Raw genomic sequence first — 25,735 nt, forward strand, 5'->3', positions numbered from 1 at the left:
CAGCAACAAGTATTCAATCAGATGAAATCCTTTAAAATGCTATCAGAAAGTCTTCCAGCTTATCACTTTACTGAAAAAAAAGAAGCAAATGCTGCAGATCCCATCTTAATTAGGCCATGTGATTAAAAGATGGAGAATCTCTTCTTTTTTTTTAGCTGCCATCTGCCAAACTCATACTGCTGCTAATAGTCACGTGGATGTGGAGGCCAGCACTGCTGTTCACCTCTGTGTACTCCTTCTGTAACTAATTTATGTGCAAACAGCAGAGCCCAGTGTCAGCAGAGAAAATAAATCTGAACCTAAAACGTGTTCAAATCATTATTTCTTCCTAAGAAATGCCTGACCCTGAGCTGTAATTTTGAAGCCTTTACTGATCTGAAGGCAGGCTGGGTGATGGGAGGCAGCAGGGTGCTGCTGCTGGGTCCCGGCTCAGCTTGCTGGAAGCCACCATGGTCTGAGGAGCCTGCTCACCTTCCAGGGTACACAAGGCAGCCAGATCCTCACTGACACATCCCCTCTCCAACCTGCCCCTTCCTCATTATGGCACTTGGTGGCATGGAAAGTCTGAGCCTTCTTACACCCTGACAGAAGCTTTTGCTCCTTTGGGTCTTAGTACCTCTCTGCACCACACCATGCTATGGGCTTGTACAGTTGTAGATGTGCACATACTGATACAGCTCTGTGCCAACAGAATGTTTCTCTGTATGGTGTCACATGCAAGGTTGCTTAAGTGGGGTAACAGGAGAGGAAGCCATCCCTTGCCTTCTCCTCCCCAGGCACAGAGATGTCTTTGCATTCTCAGTGCATCACAATGCCATGGCTTCTGCTAAGCCTTCAGTCTCAGTGAGCAATATAGGAGCTGAAGAGAAGTCATGCCACTGGTGAGAAAAGGGTAGGTGAACTGCAGAAGGAGAGAAAGCACTGTGGACAAGAGCCTCTTCCCAGAAGACTGCTGCTGCCTGGCCCCTTTCATTCTACACTGACTCCCCTTGGAAACAGCCTATGCCAACCCAACCAGATAGTGAACTAGCTTCATCTTCAACAAAACCCCATCAAAAACAACTTCAGTTACAGCTGAATACTAGTTGGAACTGAACAGAAATCCTACTGCTTCACCCCTCTGGTCTCATGACCTATACAGATAGTTTCTTTAAAGCCTTCTGTTCACACTGAGTACTGCAAGAGTCTCTGACCTGCAAGAAAATGCATAAATATTTCAACATTGACAGTAGCCAACGTGGTAATTAGTGAGAAACACTTTACAGGGCATTATAAATGGAAGGGTGAGCAACACCAACACTACCAGCTAAGCATAAGCAGAAAGGGACAAATGAAGGGCATTCCTGGAGGACTGCAGATGTAAAAGATTCAGAAACCAAGCAGCTGCAAGTCCAGCTGGGGGCTCGATGGTGACGTGAATAGGGCTGTGGGCATTAATTTGATGGGATGGCTTAGTATTGCCCTTGCAGCAGAACAACAAATTTAAAGCAAGCTCTGAAATTAGAAAATGAAACAAAAGAGAGGTTTACACACTGGAGCAAGTCAGCTCTACATTTCTATTAGTCTGTAAGCTGAACTGCATCTTTTTCTGGATCCTGCCGTTCAACATCTTTGCCGCCCTTAGCCTTCCCTGGGAAGGATGCAACCAATGTGTACAATTTTTAGTGTTTGATTCTATTTTAATAGACTGCAGCACAACGAATTGGTATTTCCCTGCAAACTGCCAATTGGTCAGGCATCAAGGGAAGTGAGCAGAGCTTTTGGACTCACAGCAGAAGAGGAAGAAACAAAAGAGACAGACAGCTCCTGTCCCATCTGCACAGCAGCAAAAAGCCTCAGCTGCAGGCATTCAGAAATGCTTCCCAGGGTGGACTCTTGAATAGACAAACAAATCACAGAGGTCCTGTCCAATTTAGTTGTTAGAAAAATCCAAAATTCTAGGAGGGAGCTTTGTTTTCCTTTGACTTCTTGTACTTTTGGAAATGTTGCTTCTCAAAACCCCGAAGCATGTGGGAGCAATACAGAGGACATCCAACAGTTCAGCTGCATGACGTTATTGACTTCCAAGCCAGAGTTTTACTCCCTAAGGCTGAGGTCATTACAGCTCTGGGAAGGTATTTCCTTAACAAAGATATTTGTGATTTATTTAAATGATTATTTCCTCCTAAGAATCATCAACAACTTAGATGTTCCTGGCCATCCCAACTTCATTCCTGTAATGATCCACACACCTTCCTATCTGCTACTGAGGTTACAGCTGATTATGAACTTATTGCTGGAACAAGTAATGAGATAAGAAGCACTCTTGAGATAAACCTGTCCACTTCACTGAAAACTGTGGAAAGTATCTAAAGAACTTCCCCTGAGCTTCCTTTTCAGACCTGTAACACTCTGTTCCTTCTCAGTGGGAGCCAGGCTCTGTCTCGCCTACACTTAGTCTCCAATTCCTACCCTTCTGGATATGCCTTAAAGCAGTCCAGCTGCCCCCAACTCTCTCTCAGGTTACTCCAGTGTTTGGTTAATAGAGTATTATCCTAAAAACCACTGAGGATTCAAGCTCTTTGAAGTGAAGAGGATCTGAAACTCACATCCCAGACAAGAGCTTAACCAGCAGCTATTATGCTAAATGCATTGCATCTACTGAGCCCCTTTCCTTTGTAAGGTAAGTCGGCCTTGCTTCATTAGCTGGCCACTTCTGAGGAGGGCACAGTGGTCTGGGAAGCACCTTCAGCAACTTTATCAGCACCTTGCAGCCAAGTCAGAAAAGGAAGTGTGAAAAGTCTAAATGGGTGGGCTGAAGCACATCTTCAGCTCTCCAGAAGCACCAGACTCACTGCCCAGTCGACAGGGAATTCAGAGCTTCAGGAAGGTGTTTTTCATGTTCAAACCCAAAGCCTTCCAATATGACTTCCTGTACTTCTCCTTCACAAGCAGCTGTAACAGCCAGAGAACCCCAATGGTCTTTAAATGTAGAGAGAAACTTCATTTCTGCAGGGATGGGAAGGAGAAATCAGCTACAGCTATCGGGAGGTCAAAATAAATACACCCTGCCTTGAAAGAACTGACTGCTCCTGGTGGTTCAAGTAGTCATCAGCTGAGAGATTTCAATGTGCCGTTGCTCCACAGATAGAACACTGCTTCAGGACCCTAATCTCCATTTCCCTTAGCTCCCTTCCACCAAAAAAGGTGTGTAAGGCTCAGCCACGACAAAACTTCTATGCACACAGCATTAAGATAGGTGTGAGTATCCCATATGGTGTTTTACTACTTTTCTCTAAGTATTAGATGGCAATTTGTGACAGATGAGAAGTAGAGGGGATTGCTCCCACTGTCACTTCTGCAGCAGACAGCCACTCACAATGTCATTTCTGCAACATGCAGCCACTCACAATGTCATTTCTCTAACATCATTGCTGTGATAGATCGCAAAACCCATAGCAAAAAGCACTGTGCATCCTTGTTTCCCCTTGACTACTATTGGAGTATTTCAGAAGTAGTACCCTGTCTCATTAAAAGTGATTGAAAAAGACATTATAAATACAAAGAAAACCACCCAACAGCTAATCAAAATCCAGGGTGAATATGCCCACCCCAAACCAAAGCACTACATCTCTCAGCACTTACAAAGGCTTTATAATCGCATGACTGGAAGATGAGTTTCTCTGGATGATGCTGCCAGTACTGTACAGGTGTTGATGCTGTGGCTTCATTTGGAGGTCGTAAGGTAATTGAAGGCTCTCCCCAGTCTCCTGTCTGAAAATCAAGAGTTGTTTGAGAGATGAGAAGCTGCAAGGAAATCTGCTACAGAGTAACCCTCCGCTGCTGCGATCAATTAGCAACAATTAATCTTCTACACTTAGAGCCGCGTTACTGAAATCAGGGAATACAACTCCTACAACCAATTCTCGTCCTTTAATTTATAATCCAAAGTCATCTGCTGTAGTGTTTAATGAGGCTTTAATTAAATCTATTTGCTTTGAGAATAAAATGATTAGGCACCGGAAACCTTCCTCAAAAATAACTCTACAATACATACATGGGGCTGAGAGCGCTTGGAGGAAACCTCATGAGATGCACCAAAATGCCATCCACAAACTCCACTACGTGTTTTACAAGCTCTTCTACAGAGTTAATAAGCCCTCCATTAGCCAGCACATAGAACTGATAACTAACTTTCCTAAATGGCTAAATAACTGAGACTTTTCTTTCATCTGAAGACTTATTATACATTCTTCAAACATATGAGGCATTCTTTAATCTCCTTCTTGAATATCTCCTTTGATCACCTCTTCTTGATGTCTCATTGTGGAGTTGCTAACAATGCCCTTCCACATTCATCATTCTCATTGATTGCCTTCCTGAGCTGTCATATCCCTTCTTTCCTCCAAGCCTTCAGATAACATAGACAGGACTGAAGTTTGCTGCCAAATCTCTTTCACTTCTAAAAAGAGCCAACATAGGCATTGGTGCAGGATGCCTCCAGCATGGCAGTGCTGGTCTGGCTCTCTCACCTGTCATTGTGTTGTTTTGGACACGACTTTATGGGACCTGGATTGACCTGCAGGCATTTCTGGGCTCCTTACAGACTCATGCCAAAAAATATATAAATTAAAATATCTGGTTTTTAACTGTGATCTCTCCTGCTTTTGGTTCACAGGTGCCCACACTGCCCATGTCCTCAACGTTAGGAATGCTGCTTAAAGTCGTGTGAGCTCACTTTAACTGAAAATGACCTGGGAATGGAGTTCTCTTCCTAGTCCCTCATCTCCACTTACTTGTCTGGTCTGCCTCTTCATTTCCCTCTTCTGCCTACTCTGCCTTTTGGAGATCAGATTTCTCCACTCCTCTTTCCTCCCCAGCTTGTTCTCTCAAACTGTTTTATTGCCTCCTATGTGATAATTTCAGTTTGGATTAGGCAACCTCTTCATTTCCCTGCACATATCTCTGTGCATTTCCGATGCATGGCATTAACACCAACGTTACAAACTGTTAAAGAGATTGCAAGGAATCATCACCAGCACTTCACAACAGAATATGGCTAAAAGTTAAGACTTTTCAAACAAAAAGAAGTTAAGCATCAAAAACACATGGAGAAAAAAAAGAATCTTATCAAAGACATGCCAAAGTCTGGCAAACTATCACATCCTACTAATTAAATCAGGACAGAGGAAACAAAACAAGTACAGCATTTTCATGTGTCACACAATAATGAATTGACACACATTTGCACAGCTCTGCAATGAGAAAGCAAGAGAGGGGTCTGGAAACACCAACATTACCCTGCTGATGTGGTAACTTCAAGCAAGCGAACATCATAAACCAAGTTGCACCTAGCTGGTCCTGGCGCTGTGAGCAACATCTGCAAATCACACAGGGTTGTAATTGCTGTTTTGCCCAGTTAAGCTGCCTATGGATAGGACTTGGACCTCTAGTTTTGAAAGGAAAGCAGCAGGAGAAATTACTCTGATTTTTTGCATTCTATATCCACAGAAATTAAACCCTTTTTGAATCGATAACGTGTAAAAAACTTTGATCCTGTTTGATCTCAAGTGGGAATCTGATTTCTCTAAGAAGCAGTTGTTACAAGGTTTCAATTGTATTACAAGGGGTAAGGATCTGCATCTTTATTGTGGAGCTTGTATTTGCTGTGAGAGAAGGTGGAGTGCACCCATCACAGATTCTCAGTGTGTGCTCAGCTATCTCTTACAGACTGTTAAGAGCTACACCAAACAGACCTCTTGAAATATTCCTCCTTTTCCCTAATAAAGATATACTCCTGCATGTCCTGGGTGGGGAAGCAGATCTCAGGAGGTACCTTCTATCCATTTAACAAAAATCCAGGACAGAGAAGCTATGAAAAGACACCTTTTGACCACTGCTCTTTCCACTGAGGTAGCACAAGGATGGGCATGAGATAGGACCAGAACCTTTACGGAGTAATTGACCCTGGGAAGTGCTCCCAACCCTTTCATGGCTGCACTGCTCTGCAAGTGGGTGTCCTCACATGCAGAAAATGCACAGCAGTGACACAGTAAGCAGGGTAGATAAGGAGTGAAATGAGCACATCATTTTACAGTTCTGATTCCCTTACATGAAAGGTATTAAAACCATGGAGAATTGCTTTGTTTCTGCCTGTAAATGAAGGGCAACAAGAAGAGGAACGGTGATTACCTCTTATATTGGTTCAATTCAAGGAGCTAGGAAGCAATAACCATGAGGAAATGAGAAATAATCTTCAACCAGGCTAATAAAACTGGAATACCAGACACTTAGAAAGGGACTGTGTGGAGACCATCTTTTGAATGCAGTAATTGCTCTATAAATACACACAGTCGACCTAGTACCTGCTCCTTTTAAGTCAGAAAAAACAGAATTGCTCAGGTTGTTGCATGCATCTCTAGGATCAGCTAAAGAGGCAACACAGCTGAGGTGAAGGGAACACAGAGATACAGGATTTCTGCTGTTCCTGACAGACCATGGCACTTGAAGACCTATTATGTATCTCTGTGTGTCTTATACAGGGAGCAGCTACTGAAAAAAGCTGCACAAAACTAAATCTCATAGGTAAGGATTCTTATGACAGAGGAAGAAGGCATTATACAATACTCACAAAATGTGCTTTTGTAACTGCATCATGGAACCACAGAATGGTTTGAATTGGAAGGGACCTTAAAGATAGCTCATTTCAACCCCTCTGCCATGGAGCAAGGACACCTCCCACTGATCAGGGTGCTCAAAGTCTCATCCAGCCTGGTCTTAAGTGCTTCCAGGCATGAGGTGTCCAAAATTTCTCTGAGCAACTCATTTCAGTGTCTCACCACCCTCAGAGTAAAGAACTTCTTCCTAATGTCTAATCTAAATCTACCCAGTTCAAAACCATTGCTCCTTGTCCTGTGACCACATGTCCTTTTAAAAGTCCTTTCAGCTTTCCTGTAGGCACCCTGCAGGTACTGGAAGGCCACTGTAAGATCTCCCTGGAGCCTTCTTTTCTCCAGAACCAACTCCCTCAGCCTGTCCTCGTAGAAGAGGTGCTCCAGTCCTCTCCTTTATAATATTCAGTGCTCTCCTTTTAAATATTCAGCAGGAGTGGCTTCTGGTCTCCTTTCCTTTTGTTTCTTGCCAAACCACACTGTTACTAGCATACATTACCTATTGACAGTTATAACAGGGCACTCTCCAAAGCCCACAGCCATGAAGATGTTTAGAAGTCTAATTCTTACTAATTCCTATTACACATTCCCCAAGCAATTTCCTTTCTTTCTTTGTTTATTAAAGGGAAGAAAGTCTTTAAAACAAGATTTAGACAGCTGCATACTTTCATAAATCTGGGCCTAAAAGCCTCTGCAGGAAGACTGTCAACCTCATCTGGCTGACTGAAATTCTGAGATCCAGGATGTGATGACGGCAATTCAATTCAGGTAAAACACAAAGTAGGAGAAGTCTTTACCTAAAGACCTGAAATTCCAAGTCTCAAGCCGGGGGTAGAAAAATATCAATTCTTACAGTTCTAAATGTGAGCAAATGGCATGGAATAACTCAGGGGTGATATAAGTATTGAGATGGAGTGCCTCCAACAAGCTCTTAAATCCACTTTTGAGCAGTATAGAGGTGTTCTTAAACTGCCATCCAGGGCCAGCTATGATGTTTGATTTAATTTTTTTTAAAATAGAAATGACAGGGAAAAGATTTTCTGCTTTGAATATTTAATTTGCAATTATAAGAAATAATCAAACATTTAAGCTGATGTATTTTTTATGACATAATACACATATGGAGATTTTTATCTCTCTGATGAAGTAGAAAGGCAAGAGAGAATTTATTCCTCATCTAACTTTGCAGCTCATCAGACAGCTGTGCAATTTATCACGTGAGGTTTTTTTGCTGTACTGTCTATATTTCTGTGTTCTAACCTCCCTATACCTCTAACCAGTGTCTTTCCTTTCTCTGGCCTCAGTCACCTTGGGAAAGATTTTCTTGCTCCACATCTTGCAGATAAAGAACTTATAATCACAAAATGGTCTCAAGTCAGGCGCCAGAGTAGTAAAGATTCCATGAATGCTTTTATGCTGTCCGGTTCTGGGCTCCTCAATTCAAGAGAGGTGTTGAGGTGCTGGAAGGTGTCCATAGAAGGGCAACAAAGCTGGTGAGGGGCCTGGAACACAAACCTGATGAGGAGAGGCTGAGGGAGCTGGGGGTGTGCAGCCTGCAGCAGAGGAGGCTCAGGGCAGACCTCACTGCTGTCTACAACTACCTGAAGGGAGGCTGTAGCCAGGTGGGGTTGGGCTCTCCTCCCAGGCAAGCAGCAACAGAGCAAGGGGACACAGTCTCAAGTTGTGCCAGGGGAGGTCTAGGCTGGATGTTAGGAGGAAGCTGTTGGCAGAGAGAGTGATTGGCATTGGAATGGGCTGCCCAGGGAGGTGGTGGAGTTGCCGTCCCTGGAGGCGTTGAAGCCAAGCCTGGATGAGGCACTTAGTGCCATGGTCTGGTTGAATGGATAGGACTGGGTGCTAGGTTGGCCTAGATGATCTTGGTGGTCTCTTCCCACCTGGTTGATTCTATGATGCTATGAGCTACTTCAAGTTAGCCCATGCTAGAGGGAAGAAAAAAGCCCAGCCAACCAAGCAAAAAGAAAAAGAGGCCTGCTTTTGAGTGGCTCGTGGTCATTTTTAACAAGGACCACGTTGAATAACTTTTCACCTGTTAAAGCCTCATGCCTAGTTATGGGAACGTGTTGGTCACCATGACAACACATTGGAGCACACACAGATACAACGCATCTGGCTGAAAAAATTCATCATTTTCTCTCTGTTGTAAGGATTTTCAAAGTTCTGTGAAGCAGCCAAATCCTCATTATTTGCTTGCATTTTAATTCCAAAAGGAGAGGACTTTTTTGTTGTTTGTTTTTTTTTTTTTTTTAAAGCTCTTTGTAGCTTTGGCTTTTGAAATAATGAAACAGGTTGAAGGCATACCTACATTTGAAGAGCTTCTAAAGCTTTGCAGCCACAACTGCTCCTCTCTGGCAGAAATGCTCCAAGGAAGGGGTTATATGACAGAAATTATGTTCAACTTTTGGCACCACAACACAAGAGCGATTCAGAGGTGTTGGAGCAGGTCCAGAGGAGGGCAAGGAAGCTGGGGAAGGGTTGGAGAATAAATGTGATGAGGAGCAACTGAGGGAGCTGGGGATGGTTAGTGTGAAACACAGGAGGATGAAGGAAGACCTCACTGCTGTCAACAGTTACCTGAAGGGACATTGTGGAGAGGCTGCTGCTGGTCTCTTCTCACAGGTAGCTGGAGACAGAACAAAGGGGAATGGCCTCAAGCTGAGGCTGGGGAGGTTTATATTAGGAAGAAGTTTTTCACAGAGAGAGTGGTCAGGGACTGCCCAGGAATGAGCTGCCCAGGGAGGTGGTGGAGTCGCCAATCCTGGATATGTTGTCTGGATGTGGTGTTTGGGGATATAGTTTAAAGTGAATCCCGTAGAGCAGGGTTTTAGGTTGGACTTGGTGATCCTGATCTTTTCCACCCTGGGTGTTCCTGTGTTCAGGAGAAAACTACAGCTCCTCTGCAACGCCGTGCTTCGTGTGATCTGCACAGGCGGCTGCAGACTGCAACACAGCTCACCAGGGCTGCTCTCGCGTGCGCGGCAGGTGCGCCTCTGCCACACAGGGGACAAAATTTCACAGCACCATCACTCTTTCCCTCTAACTCCCCCAAGTGCCTCTCTGCAGACACAGTGTGCTTCTCAGCTCGGCAAAGCCTATCGCTTAACACAGAAAGGGCAGCGCAACACACGGTGGGGGGTGAAACTGTGCAAACCCAGCTGTTTACACGGTTTCCAACTTAGGAAAGGTGAGCAAACAAAGAACGTCAGGAACAGAAGTCAAAGCTCCCCACCTCGGGCAGGACTGCTGCTGGCAATCCCCCTCCACATCCTGTATGGACAACCATAGAGCCAAACATAGGCTAACCACACTGCACGGGCACACGGATGCGCGGCACACACAACCCCGGGGAGGAGGCGGACAGGTTACGGACTCTCGTTTGTCATCTCAGCGACACGACACCCGCGGGCGACACCATGGCAACAGACTGCACATCCATAGAGGGACAACATAGCCATTTATCACTGTATCTTACATTATGAACCTGATGAATCGATGAGAAAGGATATCCTGCATTCTGGTTGCTCCAGATCTCACAGACAGAGGACTGCTAATATAAACAGAAAACTACATCTCATCTTGTCAATATTAACGCAGCGCAACTGCCAAGAGGCAAGAATAATTAAGCAAAAAGGCTTGCAATGACATTACAGGAGGAAGTAAAACAGTTGTTAAAAGCGATTTGCTTATTTATTTGTTTGTTTGCTGACAAAATATTTTTGGAAGGAAACATAGCTTACTCAGAGGCTTTAGGAAAGGTTTCAAACTGTGAGTAGGAGAAAACAATTTAGTCAGAAGTGGTGGTGAGGTGAGAAGAGTTGTGCAAAGCACAAACAGAAAGTGCACAGAGCAGAAGAAATATTGGGTACTTTTGGCAGGGAAAAAGTTTCAAGTCAACATCCCAATTCGGTTGTGAGATTTGAATCTCTCTCTGTTGGAGACTTTCACAGGCAGAGAGGAAGGGGGAAAATCTGGCAGCGCAGTTGACAGGCAAAATCTGTTTTCTTTGTGACAATTACCAGGAAAGAATGTATTGCAATTAAGTGAAACAGCTGCCCACCATCTCCTTCCAACAACAGTTCCTTTGCATACAAAGACACAGATATTACCTTTGGTACCAACCACGACCTCGCTGTGTAAATGAAAGGTTTCAGTCTACATTTTAAGCTGTTGTACAGATAGTCTGTAGTAGCCAAGCAAAGTAAGCATTTGGTAGCATTCCTTGCAGAAGCAACAGAACGAGGCAAGCACAGCATTCACCAGCATCTTGTACATATCTCCTTGTTTGGACACTCATCAAGAAAGCATCTGTGACACCTCAGCGAAAGCTCAGCTAACATTTTACAGTAGCCAGGCAACTAAAACAAAGCATCATATGTAAGATCTGCCCACAGTACCTTTGGCAGGCAGTAACAAAAGGCAGTAAATGCGTAGGGAAAGTGCAACTGCAGCATCCAGAATAGATCCATCAAATACGTTTTCGTAGATCAGTAATTTATCAACAGCAAGAATGTGCATTGCTGGCTCTTGTCAATAGCAGCAGCAGGGATTTTGCACTGATGCTCAGACCAACTCAAAGAAGTGCAACTCTTCTTAGAAACGTGGCTCCTGCTCTCTTACCTACCTTGCATAGCCTGAAACCTGGCTGCCTGGCTAGGGACTGACAAGGTTATCCCTTCTGGTTACTGTCAGGGCAGGCTGGCGTCCTCTGGACTGACTACTGAGCACTGCCAGACAGGCTGGTGTCTGCCTAATGTTGCTAATTGTCCCTTATTTCCCTCATGCTCTGAAATGCAGGCACACACATCCTTTACTCCAGCTTCAGTAATTCAGTAACTCTTTAACTTGCCCATATCTGGTTCATTTCTTCTCCATCATCTTGTTTTTGAAGTTATTTGCTTCATGTGTGCAGAGCTCTATGCTTGGCCAGCATTAGCTAACAAATACTTTGATTCTCCTTCACACTTTTGTACTTCATCCTCTGCAACCTGCTACAAACCAGTCCTCCTCCATGTGACAAACACACACCCACGGAGCAAGGCCAGCAGCAAATACTGCTCCAGCTGCTTCTGCTGTGTCAGTATGAGGACACTGCACTAGTGGGCACTAATGGCCTCTTTTTCTGTGTGTCAAGCAAATTGATTTCTGGGTGCTCTGGCAATGCTCAGCACCATGATGCCTACACATTTTTCTTTTTGCCTGAAGGGGTTTCTGAAAGGGAATCCATGGCAGGAGGATCACCTCTGCTTTTCAAGAGAAAGGTAAGCCAGAAGGCACGTCTATGTATGCCCGGTGCGGCATTCCCAAGCATCTGCTGGTCAAGAAAATACACTGCAGCACTATTTGGACACACTTGCTGAGGATCTTGAAGGAGTAAGGTAAGGCAGTGTGGTGTCACATGCTAGCAGCCATCTGATTTCTCCCCAGCAGTGGCATGGGGTCAGTGTGACACCATCACATTGTACAGCTGGTTCTCACCATCTTACTATTCTGGAGACAAAGGTGCAGCCTTCACTCCTACCATTCCCAAGAGCTTGCCTCTTGGGAGTGGTGTAGAGCCAGATCAGCCAGGAGCTGGTACCTGTCCCCTGCAGCAGAGGTGTGCAAGGCTACTCCAGCAGAGCTGCTGCAGTAGCAGCCCTGCCATGCTGCAGCACCTAAACACAGGAACACAGCAGCTACATCTACCAGCTGCTTTGGTGCTGACTTAGGAGCAGGCACCACCACGCTGCAGGAAGCATGTATGCAAGCTTTGAGCTGCTCCACTTAAACAAAAAGAGCAAGGCATCAAATTCTTCTTATACATGCAGATGGTACCCGCTCTGCCTTTCCCTCCCCAGCTATTCCTCTCCCAAACACAAACTCTGGGGTCAGCATCCTCCTCCTCCCAAGCGTTAGCAGCCCTCAGTTTGATGCCTTTCTTTCACTGAGGGAATTCACACCTACGTATTGCACCCTCCTCTTTCACAGGATAAAGCAGAAGACAGGCTGTCTTTAACGCTTCCCAGGGACGAAGGGAAGCCCTCCTTATTATCTTTAACTCTTTCCAGAAAGAAGAGTGCATAAAAGCAGATGTTTGGAGCACTCACCTGTGAGAAACAAGATCTGGGTCCAAGTCTCTGCTCCAAGGACTGTTCAAGTGAACTGCCCCCATCACACAGACCTACCTGCAGAATTAAAGGTTTGGAGGATCTAGGCTTAAGCTAAATCATCTTTAAACATAGGTGACTCGATTGATTAAATTAATAATAAATCAAGCAGACCAGCAGAGACTGAGAATTGCCCATAACTGTATGAATGCCCTGTCAGAAGGGCAGCAGTGCAAAGCTCATTATCAGTTCTGCACTCATTAATGTCTGACTAAGGTACCAAAATGCAGCACAGAAGGAGCATTAATATTACGGCAGGCAACGAATTCAAATTCGGAAACCAACCTCTTCCTTGCACCACTGTAAAAATATTTAGCATTTACTATATACATATTTTATGTCTTCAAAGTGCTGAGATTTTTAAATGAATTATGAAATCCTCAGGAGATGTACTCTAAGTTGCATATCCCTGTGCTGAAAAGGGAAAGAACCAAGGAAAGGAAAAAGGTTAAGGGATATCTGAGGCCAGAAAATAGGCAGCAGGAGGGAGAATCGGGATTAGGTTTCTAACACTGACAATTTTGAGCTCATAAAGAAGGAAAAGAATTTGACTTTTGCATGCACTTCCACCATCATAAACACAAATACACTTGGGCACTTTATGCCATCAACACAGAGGTTCTGTGGAAAAAAAAAAGAGAGTTTAACAAAGAACATTTTCCTAAGTAATATGGTAAAGGAGGAAAAAAATAACATTAGCTGATGCACCAAACATGCACTTATCTTATTCCTCCCCAAGGAGAAATGCATCCAAGTAATATCACAACAAGACTCTGTTATCACAACACCAATAGCCAGCCATGTTACTGCTTCAAATCTTTCTAACTGCTCTTATGTTTAATAGAACAACTGTAAGACAAGACATGCAGAGGTCTTCAGTGTTGAGGCTTGTGCTGGAGACAACTCAGTGCTTCGCAAGGTGAACAAAATGGCCTAAGGAAAACTTACTTTAGGCTTTCTCCTTATAGACAGGGAAGATCTGATAGATAAGACAGAAAAGAACTGTACTGAAATTGATGACAAACCAGTAAATTGATCATGGAAATTATGTACTTTCTAAGGAGAAGAAAGGGTTAAGCAACAGAACTTCCTTTGAGGAGGAAGTTCTTGCCAGAGAGTGATTTGCCATTGGAACGGGCTACCCAGGGAGGTGGTGGAGTTGTCATCCCAGGAGGTGTTCAAGAAAAGCCTGGATGAGGCACTTGGTGCCATGGTCTGGTTGATTGGCTAGGGCTGGGTGCTAGGTTGGCCTGGCTGATCTTGGAGGTCTCTTCCAACCTGGTTGATTCTATGATTCTATGAAAAGAATACCTGGGCAGCCTATGTAAGAAGGCAAAATGGCTTGGTGAACTTGAGTCTTGATGCATTCAGCATAACTTAATGAAATTCATTCAGTGGCACTTCAGGAGATGTTCACAGACCCAAACTAGGAGGCATTATCCTTGGAAAGTCATAGAAAATAATGAAAGGACCTAAGAAGGGTTTAAAACATATTTAAGATAGGAAAAAAAAAAAAGATACAAAAAGCTACAGGCAGCCTAATGGAAGGGACCAGCAAGTTACTTAGAAAAGTTGTTTAAAAATCCATTCACCATCCTCTTGTCTGTCCTCATGGCCTGTGAGACCTTCTGATATTGCTCCTGGCCATCTGAAATAAACCCAAGAGTATGTGTTTATCCCTGTCTATATATATATATTAGTGAAGACAAAAAGTGCAGTTTCAACTGCCTTGTGTTACCTGATGGAGCTTCTGCGGGCCAAGAAAAAGTTGAGATGTTTATAATGAAGCTGCTCAATATGAATCCCCTTTGTTGGAAAAGTGGCTGACTACCATCAGCAAAGAGAGCCCAAAGGACTTGGACTCTGATGTGGTGATGTGTGATATGCTCCATACACAACCTAGCTTCACTCAGAATGGACAAGGAGGTGAAAAGTACAGTTAAAGAGTAATTATTGGTGTTCAGGCACAAGCAGACTGGAACAGGACGAGCAGTCTGCAACAACCTGCTCCATGCTGTGGCTTGGAGGAGAGCTCAGGCTGTCTGAGGAGTAAGGGACTTTCTCTTCAGGGCAAAGGAGGCAAGAACTGAAAATGGATTTGATTGCATGACAGAAAGCAGCCAGATGAAATTCAGTGAGACAAGAGTACTCCTTGGGAAAGTAAGATTAACTACATGAAAATACAAAGTAGGAGAGTAATTTAACAGGGTGGTGGGGAGAGGACACAAAGAGAGGCAGCTACGTGTGAGGTCTCACATGGGTGGCATGCACTTTTAGCCACTGCACTTCAAGGAGGATGGAGGCACTCAGGAAATCCAGCAGAAAGTGTCATCAACGATCCAGAAAACAGCAGGGCATGGCCCTGCTTAAGTAAGCATGGACCCCTAGGGTCTGTTCACCCCTGAGCTGGTCTGAGAGGTTTGTTGGTGACTCCTGGTCTTCTGCTGCCCTCAGCTCTCCCTGCAAGGCTTGTGCTTGCTCTCTCTCATTTCCATGTGGTAGAGCTGGTGCGCAGGAAGAAGAGAAGCTGCTGAACACAACCTCCAGGCTTATTCCCCCGCCACCTCTCCCTCTGTGCCTTGGGAAACCGCTCCTATCTCCTGGCACTGCAGCCCCAGAGAAGCACAGAAGGGAATGAGAGGAACAGCAGCAAATCCTGCTCCCTCTGATGCACATAATCTAGCAGTAACTTGCTAACTTTAGCTCAGTCTAGCTCTGGAAATGAGAGTTTTGGATCAGATCCCAGAAAAATCACTCCTAGCACGGGGAACAATCTTTAAAGGTGCAACAGCTGAAAGCAACAAACGACAACTGGCTGAGCAGGGCTGTCTGGCCCCTTTTGTAATCATCATTTCAAATGCTTGAGGGCTGTGGGAGAGCAGTTGTGGCATCTCAAAAGATGTTGCTCCTCAGAACGCTCAGAGAGCTCTGGGGAGAGTCTGTCTCACCGGTGAGAATTATCACAGATCCTCCTTCAGAGACAAGATCTTTGGAGATGGAGAGTCAGAGCTGAAATTAGTGTTGCTTTCAGAGGAGCAGAAATGAGAAAGAACATTCCTTAGTAGAACATGTTTTGCACTGCTGTATTTCTCCTGCTTCTCCCAAAAATACTTGATGTGAAGGTTTCTAGAAAATCAGCATCCAGCTTGGAAGGGCTTCCTTGCAGGCAGGCAGGAAGGCAGGGGGTGACAGGCATGAGCAGTGACACCATGCTTCAGCTCACTGCACACAGTCAGGTTGCACAAGAAGGTGAATGTCACTGCAAGGACACCCTGAGAAGAGAGATCACTGGCCCAGGATCACGGTGAGTCTGCAGAACCTGTCCCCTCCAGCCTATGGCAGGGCAAGAAGCAAAGCTTCCTCCCAGGCCAGGGTCAGTGCTCTAGGTCCCACACATCTCCACCTCCTGCTCCCTGCAGGGACACTGCACACTTTGAACTGATGAGCAAAGACTAACACATTTGTGCTTCTCTCTCCACCAGCCAACACCCTTCTTGAGATGATGGAGATCTCTGATAGGCAGTTTTCATTTGGTTTTGATCCAGCAACACAGGAGTTGGGTTCCTGCTGGGGAGGACTGACTCAGGGTCATCCCAGAGGTTTGCTAAGGCTATGGCTGCCCTGCCCTGCTCCTGGAGGTGCAGCTTTACAGCCACAGTTCCAGCCCCACAATCTGGGATGAGCAGACAAGTCTCTTCTGATTGATGGCTCCCCTTCTGCTGATGCTGCCAGCTACAAGCACCCCCCAGCTTTTTAACCTTGCATAAAGGATATAAACTTCTGGGCACAGGGCACTAGTAAAGATTACAAGACTTTCATTTCTAAGCATTAGGTACAGGTATCTAAAAAAAAAAAAAAAAAAAAAAAAAAGGAAGAAAAAAAAGAGGGAAAAAAGAGAGAGAGAAAAAAAAAGCAGCAACAAAAAAAAAGAGGGAGAAAAAAGTGATAAAAGCAGGAAAAAAAGAGAAAATAAAAGAGAAACGAGAAAGGAGAGAGGAAAGGGAGGGGGAAAAAGAGGGAGGGGGGAAGAGGGAGAGAAGAGGGAGAGAAGAGGGAGAGAAGAGGGAGAGACGAGGGAGAGACGAGGGAGAGACGAGGGAGAGACGAGGGAGAGACGAGGGAGAGACGAGGGAGAGACGAGGGAGAGACGAGGGAGAGACGAGGGAGAGACGAGGGAGAGACGAGGGAGAGACGAGGGAGAGACGAGGGAGAGACGAGGGAGAGACGAGGGAGAGACGAGGGAGAGACGAGGGAGAGACGAGGGAGAGACGAGGGAGAGAAGAGGGAGAGACGAGGGAGAGAAGAGGGAGAGAAGAGGGAGAGAAGAGGGAGAGAAGAGGGAGAGAAGAGGGAGAGAAGAGGGAGAGAAGAGGGAGAGAAGAGGGAGAAAAGAGGGAGAGAAGAGGGAGAGAAGAGGGAGAGAAGAGGGAGAGAAGAGGGAGAGAAGAGGGAGAGAAGAGGGAGAGAAGAGGGAGAGAAGAGGGAGAGAAGAGGGAGAGAAGAGGGAGAGAAGAGGGAGAGAAGAGGGAGAGAAGAGGGAGAGAAGAGGGAGAAAAGAGGGAGAGAAGAGGGAGAGAAGAGGGAGAGAAGAGGGAGAGAAGAGGGAGAGAAGAGGGAGAGAAGAGGGAGAGAAGAGGGAGAGAAGAGGGGGGAAGGGGGAGAGAAGAGGGAGAGAAGAGGGAGAGAAGAGGGAGAGAAGAGGGAGAGAAGAGGGGGAGAAGAGGGAGAGAAGAGGGAGAGAAGAGGGAGAAAAGAGGGAGAAAAGAGGGAGAAAAGAGGGAGAAAAGAGGGAGAAAAGAGGGAGAAAAGAGGGAGAAAAGAGGGAGAAAAGAGGGAGAAAAGAGGGAGAAAAGAGGGAGAAAAGAGGGAGAAAAGAGGGAGAAAAGAGGGAGAAAAGAGGGAGAAAAGAGGGAGAAAAGAGGGAGAAAAGAGGGAGAAAAGAGGGAGAAAAGAGGGAGAAAAGAGGGAGAAAAGAGGGAGAAAAGAGGGAGAAAAGAGGGAGAAAAGAGGGAGAAAAGAGGGAGAAAAGAGGGAGAAAAGAGGGAGAAAAGAGGGAGAAAAGAGGGAGAAAAGAGGGAGAGAGAGGAGAGAGAAAAGAGAGAGAGGAGAGAGAAAAGAGAGAGAGAGAAAAGAGAGAGAGAGAAAAGAGAGAGAGAGAAAAGAGAGAGAGAAAAGAGAGAGAGAAAAGAGAGAGAGAAAAGAGAGAGAGAAAAGAGAGAGAGAGAAAAGAGAGAGAGAGAAAAGAGAGAGAGAAAAGAGAGAGAGAGCAAGAAGAGAGAGAGAAAAGAGGGCTCTTTCTGAAGAGTTCCCACACTCTCAGTACAACCTTTTTCCAGCAGCTCAAAAATGTAAATGCTGAAACTTAAAATTCAGCTATCACCCTGAAATACTCAGCTTTTCGAGAAGAACAGTTTATCTGACAGCAGAAAGTACCTTCTCCTCTCCATTTTTCATACAATGTAAAGCTTTAGCTCATAAGGCTGAGTGTGAAAAACAATAAATTAATAAAGAACATCTGTCCCCATCTCGAAAGAACATCTGTCCTCTTCTTGCTGGAGTATTTATGGCTTTGGTTTGGATCATTAATACCAAATATAGAAGCAGCTTCCTCAATTTCATATGCTGAAGCAGCATGTAGGTATGATCCACATCCCATGACTTCAGTTCTGCAATGCTAGAGCATCTTTACCATTCCTCCAAAAAAATAATTGCATGTTTCAGGCAGAAATGGCTGAGATTTCTCATACTGCCTTGATCAGTTCACTTAGCCATTTAATACACAATGCTCGAGGGATTTGCTGATGGAAGTTGGCTGAGATAGAGCCCTGGATGGCATTGAGATCTCTCTGAATTCAAGACAACTGTCAGTGACTTCTGTCTCATGCAACAAAAAATAGATTTGGTGAAGCATTTTTCTTCTGATGCCAAATTGAAGGTCTTCAGAGTTCAGTCAGCTTTCCACATTAAAAAGCAGAAGCACTGTGCTAGTTTGAGCCCAGCTGGGATATTTTGGGGAGAAGAATTAGATGATAGGCTGGGAAAAGGAAACAATGCTGATGTCTACTGCACTCATAGGCTTGCTGAGATGTAGAAGAACAAGAACATAAACATAGATAAGGGAGTTTCTCTCTCTGGGCTTTTTGGGCTGCACTTCTCTCTCTATAACCTGCCTGACTGCTTCCTAACCCCCGTGGCCAACCCTCCAAACTACCTTGAGCATAAGGCAAAGTCTGGGATAAGGTAGAGGGGTGGGAAGAAGGTAGAAGGATGGTTGAGAGCCCCTCCTGGGGACTATGGTTTCTGGGAAGGCTGTTATGTTTCTGTGTTACTTGTTAACTTGTCTATTTCTGTCTATAGCTGTATATATAGTGTAATTATCTGCTTGTCTATTGTGCTAAGCTGTAAATATAAAGCTTCATTCATTCAATTCCCAGCAGCTGAGTCTAGTCTGGGTGATTTTCCAAAGTGTAGAGGGGGCAGACAACACCTAAACCTCCTTCAAAACTTTCAGTGTTGTCTTAGGCTGCCTAGAGCCTTCCTGTACCTTGATTTTCTTACCTGTAAAAGGGAAAGTACATGATTTGAAAGCAGATAGCCCCATGGTGCACTGGCATTAGTATCAGTGAAACATCTGGAATACATTACTGAGTTGAAGTTTTTAACTTCAGAAAGCAGCAAAATTGTTTCTCCATTTTCCTACAAACCTGCCTCTACAAAAAACTGGCTCTTGTTGTTATTCCATTTCTCTGTTGTAGATAAAAGACCTCTGGTACTAACCCCATTTAAATGACCATCTCCTGCACATGGATCCTAATCTTGCAATGAATTATTAAGACCTGCAAAATAATGTTAAAAGGCAGAATGCCAACAAATCATAGAACTGTTGAGGTTGGAAGAGACCTCTGAGAGCATCAAGTCCAACAGCTTGCCTAGAGCTCACAGTCCCACTACCACTACTAAACTACTACCACTAGAACATATCCCAAAGCACCATATCCATGCATCTGTTAAAAGCCTCTGGGGATAGTATCACAGTATCACAGTATTATCAGGGTTGGAAGAGACCTCACAGACCATCAAGTCCAACCCTTTACCACAGCAATAAGGTCTCCCCTGAGCCTCCTCTTCTCCAGGCTAACCAATCCCAGCTCCCTCAGCCTCTCCTCGTAGGGCTGTGCTCGAGGCCTCTCCCCAGCCTCGTCGCCCTTCTCTGGACACGCTCAAGCATCTCAATGTCCCTCCTAAACTGGGGGGCCCAGAACTGGACACAGTACTCAAGGTGTGGTCCTCCCTGAGCAGCCTGTTCCAATGCCTCATAACCCTTTCTGTGAAGTTTTTTTCCCTAATATCCAACATGAACCTCCCTTGGCACAACTTGAGGCTGTTAGCTTGAGGTAGCTTTACTTCAAACTTACTACACAGTCATCACAATGACCTTACATTTAACTTATCATACAAGCACAGAATGGCTTGGGTTGGAAGGGACCTTAAAGATCATCCAGTTCCAAACCCCATGCCATGGGTGTTCTACACCTTCCACCAGAATAGGCTGTTCAAGGCCCTATCCAACCTGGCCTTGAACACCTCCAGGGAGGGGGCATCCACAACCTCCCTGGGCAACCTGTGCCAGTGTCTCAGCACCCTCTCTGTAAAGAATTTCTTCCTAATATCCCATCTAAATCTACCTTCCTCAAGGTCCAACCCATTCTCTCTCATCCTATTGCTACAAGCCTTTGTAAAAGGCTATCTTCACCTATTGCAATGCCACTTCTAAGGTCTCCCCAGAGCCTTCTCTTCTCCAGGCTAAACAGACCAAACTCTCTCAGCCTGTCCACACAGCAGAGCTGCTCCAGCCCTCTGATCATCTTTGTGTCCTCCTCTGGACCCACTCCAACAAGTTTGATGGTGCTGGAGGCACCAAAACTGGACACAGTCCTGATGTCCTGTGTTTCAGAGAAGAATTAGAGAAAGAAATAGTAGAAGCCCCCACTCAGACCACAGGACTGAAGAAGCCAGCAAGGCTTTCAAAAGCAAAGCATCTCTGGGAAAGCACTTCTCCTGCCAGCCTCTGTGAGTACGTTTTTCCAGCTCCCTGAGATCTTAAAGGATTCTCTTCCTTCCATCATGGCCCACTGGGGTGCCCTCCATATGGGTGGCCATGACTGGGTTTGTCCTACCAGCAAGCTTACTGACTCACCACCAGTTTTTTTCTCTCCCAGAGGCACACAGCCTGGAGCTTTCCCCAGAGCCCTAAGGAGGCATCCACCCACCACCTCCAGAAACGACAGACCTCTCCCATCTCGGGATGCACCACAGGTTCAGCTCTGCGGGGAGTGTATGCGTCAGCAGCGGGGTGATGCCTGACCCAGCTCCGCTGCTGCCAGGAGCAGCGTGGGCAGCGCCGCTCCCAGCCCTCCCTGCTGTGGGGAGGCTGCTCGGGGCAGGGCTCTGACCACCACGGCAAGAGCTCTTATGGACCATGGTGGCTGAAAGCAGCACATGTCACTGCCTGGAGCAATAAACAGCAGCAGCCTCGGGGCTAGCAGTGTGGGATGTGCTTGCAGCTAGTACCAGAACATCTCTCTGCTGCCTGGAGAATTAACCAATCCTAAAGACCTGACGTTTGAATTGGTGTAATTCAATGAACTTGGCTATGCTTCCTTTTAACCCTGCCTCCCTTTCCCTCACAAAGACATACTTGCCCTGTCCATGAGTTCAGGGGTGATTGAAGAGCTCAATCCTACTGATTTTGGTTCCAAAGTCCTCAGGCTTTGCCTGGATGATTTCGCTTCTATTTTAAAAGTGTAGGCAACCTTAAGAGCAACCTCAGTTTTTCTGAACTACAATAATTTGACCACACTGATCAACAGAGTTTGCAGGCTTAGAATCCAACAACCACAGTTCAAGATGACTCAGATGAGTCAGTCCTTTCTGGATGTTTTCTTTTCTCCCTTTGGAAAACAAATAATCTCACAACCTTCTGTATTATCTTCTTGGCAGTTGTGATTTATCTAACCAGATATCAAAGAGCTTTTAAAGCTGGAAAACCAACTAGAGAATTGAATGACCAAAACTGTTCCAGTGGGGAATCTAAACTGGTTAAACCCATTGTTTATATCAGGATTTTCCCCTCTTAGGTCGCAAACAGGCTGCTAGGGAACTGTGAATGAAGGTACACACTGGCCTGGAGACAAAACCACCCACATTAAGTAGATGTAAATCAGTGTTTCCTCTAGGAAACAAAGTGTTGTACTACTTACAAGCAGATTTGATTACGGTTCAGAGATTTGTTTAAACCCATTTAGGAGATCAAAGGAAAAAAAGATTTAAATTGACATGCTCATTGTTTTAACAAACACTGTTTGATATCTGATGCAAAGATCAGCCCTCCTAACAACTTCCATCTAAGAGTTTAGAGAAAACAAGCCCTAGTGAAGATGGAAACATCAGATGCCAGCATTTTTTCCAACAGACCTTCCTATTTTAGCTTTTTCATCGAGGCTGTAAACAGTCTTATCCTAGCATGTCTGAAATAAAATCAAGTTCATGAAAGCAAGGTCATTTATTCAAGGTATTCAACTTTCAATACCACATTGCCCTCTTCCTTCAAGGCCATCAAACAACTCAGTCATATCATCAAAAACACACCTAAACCCCCTTCCAAACCCCACAGCACCAAAGACATCTTTAGGCATGTCTTTCTGCCACAGCATCCATGCAGATTCAAACAGCAGCATGCAAACAGTCTAGCAAAGAAAGGCGAAAGACAAAGAATATCCTCCAAGCAATTCCAATGATTCCTCTAGATCATTCTGTTTATGAAAAGTCTCCTAGCTGGAAAGCTGGCCTGGTATCAGCTCACAGGTGGTTGCTGATCTGACATAAGTCAAAGGAACCTGCAAACTGCAAGGATGAGGTTACTAGGCTGAACAGACAGATAAAGAAGTAAGTGGAGCAGAAGTTTTATGTTAGGAGTCAGTTGCATCACCTTCATTTTCCAGAAACAATTATATTTTCCTTTAATTTCAAAGGGGAAAAGGACTGAAGGAAATCTAATTCATTGTAGCAGAGCATATATTGCAAGGAGGAAAAAAATGTAAAAATCTCTTTTGAGGCTAGAATGGTTGAAGAATTCCCTGATTAACCTCTTAATGGGGTGAGTCCAATTTAGTGAGAATGATTGCCAGAGGGAGTCATTGACTTTCCCACTAAAGTCAAAGAGAATTTTACATCCATCAGGAGGGCAGAATTTGGAGGTAGAGCTGAGAAAGACTCCAAACAAGAAAATAGATCATGGATTTCACTTGAATCCATTATCCCCTTTGGAGTTCCAAAGGATGACTGCTATGTTCCACAGTGAAAGTGAGAGAGAAGGCACTGAAGTCATTCATTCAGTGGGTACACACTCTCACTAAAAAGAAAATCCCAGCACTTAATTGGTTTTAAAGTGGTCTGGAGTGCTGCAAGAACTATCTGCTCACTTTTCTCTTTGGGCATGAAATACATCACAGTTCTTGTGGCAAAGCAATTAACAGTCCAAGGAAAATCTCCAGGTGTCATGTATGAGAGCGTGTCGTATCTCTTGGGAATATCAAGAGTTCAAACAGGCAAAGGAAAGAGTGAAAAGGAGATAGAAAGAATTGTTAGCATGGGTTTTTTTTTAGGTTGTTTTGGGTTTGTTTTTCTTCTTCAGTGTTAGTGACTAAAAGTAGAAGTGAGAATAGGGATTTGTGAACCAAGTGATAAAATGAACTAAGTCGATGAACCAGTGGCCTCAGCTGTGAGCAAGTGTGTATTTCATGCTCAAACACCTAAATTTCATGACCTTCAAAGAAGTATTTTCATGTTAAGAACTGGGCTTTTCCTTGCTGGATTTCAGCTCAGTCTTTAACTTGCCACTAAAGCCCAGCAGATGTTGGTTTGAAAACAACCTCATCCACTAGGCAACTTTCCCCTTAATTCTGTGCAATAAGATTATACAGCAGAAAATTAGGAGATTAAAACAAAAAGAAAAAAGGCAGGGATAAAAAAAAAAGGCAGGGAAGCAGCCCCACCCAACCAAATGCAATTTCACTTCTCTAGAAATGTTCTCTGAACAAATGGAATTCAATTTGTTTCTGTGTTCCCAGGTAACAGCAGCACCTTGTTTTGCTTGTTTATTTAATTACAACTTCTGGTTCATGCAATTAGCTGAGAGACTGCAGCCTTTTTGTTCATTATGTTAACCATAACATAGTTATTTGCATAGCTGTTTCCATTTTGAGGCTGAATTTTGGATAGAAGCTCTATTCTGGGCTGTGGCAGCAGAGAGAATCACTGGGAAGCCTCATGCAGCAACCTGCTCCTTCGTGGAGTGAGTCGCTCCAGGAACCGCACTGGCTGCCCATCTGCTTCTGATGGCAAGTCAAAGCCCTGGTCCCAACATGCATTGTGAAGAACTGCATGGCTTAAGACCTGCCTGGTTTATATTGTATCTACCAGCAAAAAAACAGCTGAGTTCATCCTAAAGCATTTTAACTGCCAGGCTGCTCAAGCTTAACTTTACTGCCCTTTAGAATGCTACAAGACAACAAACACTCTGATCAACCTATGTGACATCAAATTAGCACTACTCTCACTGTCACTGGGTGAAAAAAAATAGAGATGTAGGCTAATTAAGGCTTTCTTACATGAATAGTTTGCTTTAACATCCAGTTAAGTCTAGTGCTGTTGTGATGCTCAAATGAGATGTTGCACAGTTAAAGCTTTTCTTAAACGCTCAGGCTACATCCGTGGGTCACAAAGTTTAGCAGAATTCTGACACCCTCCACTAATAAATGCAGCAGTTGCCACTCCCCAAGTCCTCTCAGTTTCTGGAAGTGAGCTGTTGTCAGCTTATTTTTATCTAGGTTTCTCAAAAACAGAGGAATCTGCACTTTCTTGCCGAAACAAGAGGCAGATTCAGTGCCAGTGGCAGCCTGCACGCCCTGCTGTGCAGGAGGCACCTTCGTCTCAGTCTGCAGGCACCCCCAAAACTCTGCCTCTTAGGAGAAGCTGCACACCAACCTATACTATAGATTCTATTCCAGAGAACTGGAACAGTCAGCTTGGAAAAACTGGCCATCTTTGTAGGTCAGAGTTCAGCCTTCATGTACACTTATGGTTAGGATTAGTTCTGTAACCAACTGCAGCAAGGTGCAGGCTTTTAACGGCATCGTATTAACCCTACCTGTGCCATCTGCCTCTCCAGCTTTGACCGGGGAATATCATCAAAGTAGTTCTCATTTCTTCTTCTTCTTGCATCACCCTGCATGATAATGTGGGGAACGTCCAGGGAGCCACCAGTAGTGAAAGTGCTTTGGCTAAGTGATGGAGACAACTGAGGAGGAGTGTGGTTACCACTGGGTTCCTGGAGAGAGAGAGAAAGAAAAATTGAGCTTAAGAAGAACAGTAATATTGCCAACTTCAAACCACACACTTGAAAGTGTATTTGAATTACTCAAAAAGAATAAAGGAACAATTCCTGAAGTAGAGGTTACTGGGGATGAACTTTTGAGATTTGCTACCTAAGGTGCAGAGAGTCCATCTGGAAGGAAAAATAATTCACTATTTACATGAACCCGTGGCAAATTCCCTCTCTTTATTTAATATATAGAACTAGGGGGAATGGAACAAAGCTAGAAATGAGTAGATTCAGACTGGATGTTAGGAAGAAGTTTTTCACCATGAGGGTGGTGAGAGCCTGGAACAGGTTGCCCAGGGAGGTGGTGGAAGCCCTCTCCCTGTAGGTGTTTAAGGCCAGGCTGGATGAGACTCTGGACAGCCTGATCTAGTATGAGGTGTCCCTGCCCATGGAGGACAGGGGGTTGGAATTAGATGATCCTTGTGGTCCCTTCCAACCCTGACTGATTCTGTGATTTTATCCTCCCTTCTAGGACTGCT

At 44.7% G+C, this 25,735-nt stretch overlaps 1 protein-coding gene across 19 annotated transcripts in view; it reads right to left on the reverse strand.

Annotated features, from left to right (window-relative positions):
- The window catches only part of ANKS1B (ankyrin repeat and sterile alpha motif domain containing 1B), a 449,942-nt gene that overhangs the window by 33,057 nt on the left and 391,150 nt on the right, over positions 1 to 25,735 (reverse strand). For 7 of the 19 annotated variants that reach the window (XM_064154982.1, XM_064154981.1, XM_064154984.1 and 4 more), the window contains 4 exons: positions 25,023 to 25,202; positions 12,755 to 12,832; positions 10,141 to 10,215; positions 3,625 to 3,753 (listed from right to left, as the gene is read on the reverse strand). In XM_064154982.1, the coding sequence (XP_064011052.1) occupies positions 3,625 to 3,753; positions 10,141 to 10,215; positions 12,755 to 12,832; positions 25,023 to 25,202 (462 nt within the window). The remainder of the gene's footprint in view (positions 1 to 3,624; positions 3,754 to 10,140; positions 10,216 to 12,754; positions 12,833 to 25,022; positions 25,203 to 25,735) is intronic. The other 12 variants (XM_064154986.1, XM_064154988.1, XM_064154996.1 and 9 more) reach the window with 4 other exon arrangements.

This window comes from Pogoniulus pusillus, chromosome 15 (assembly GCF_015220805.1).
Source record: "Pogoniulus pusillus isolate bPogPus1 chromosome 15, bPogPus1.pri, whole genome shotgun sequence".
Classification (NCBI taxonomy): domain Eukaryota; kingdom Metazoa; phylum Chordata; class Aves; order Piciformes; family Lybiidae; genus Pogoniulus; species Pogoniulus pusillus.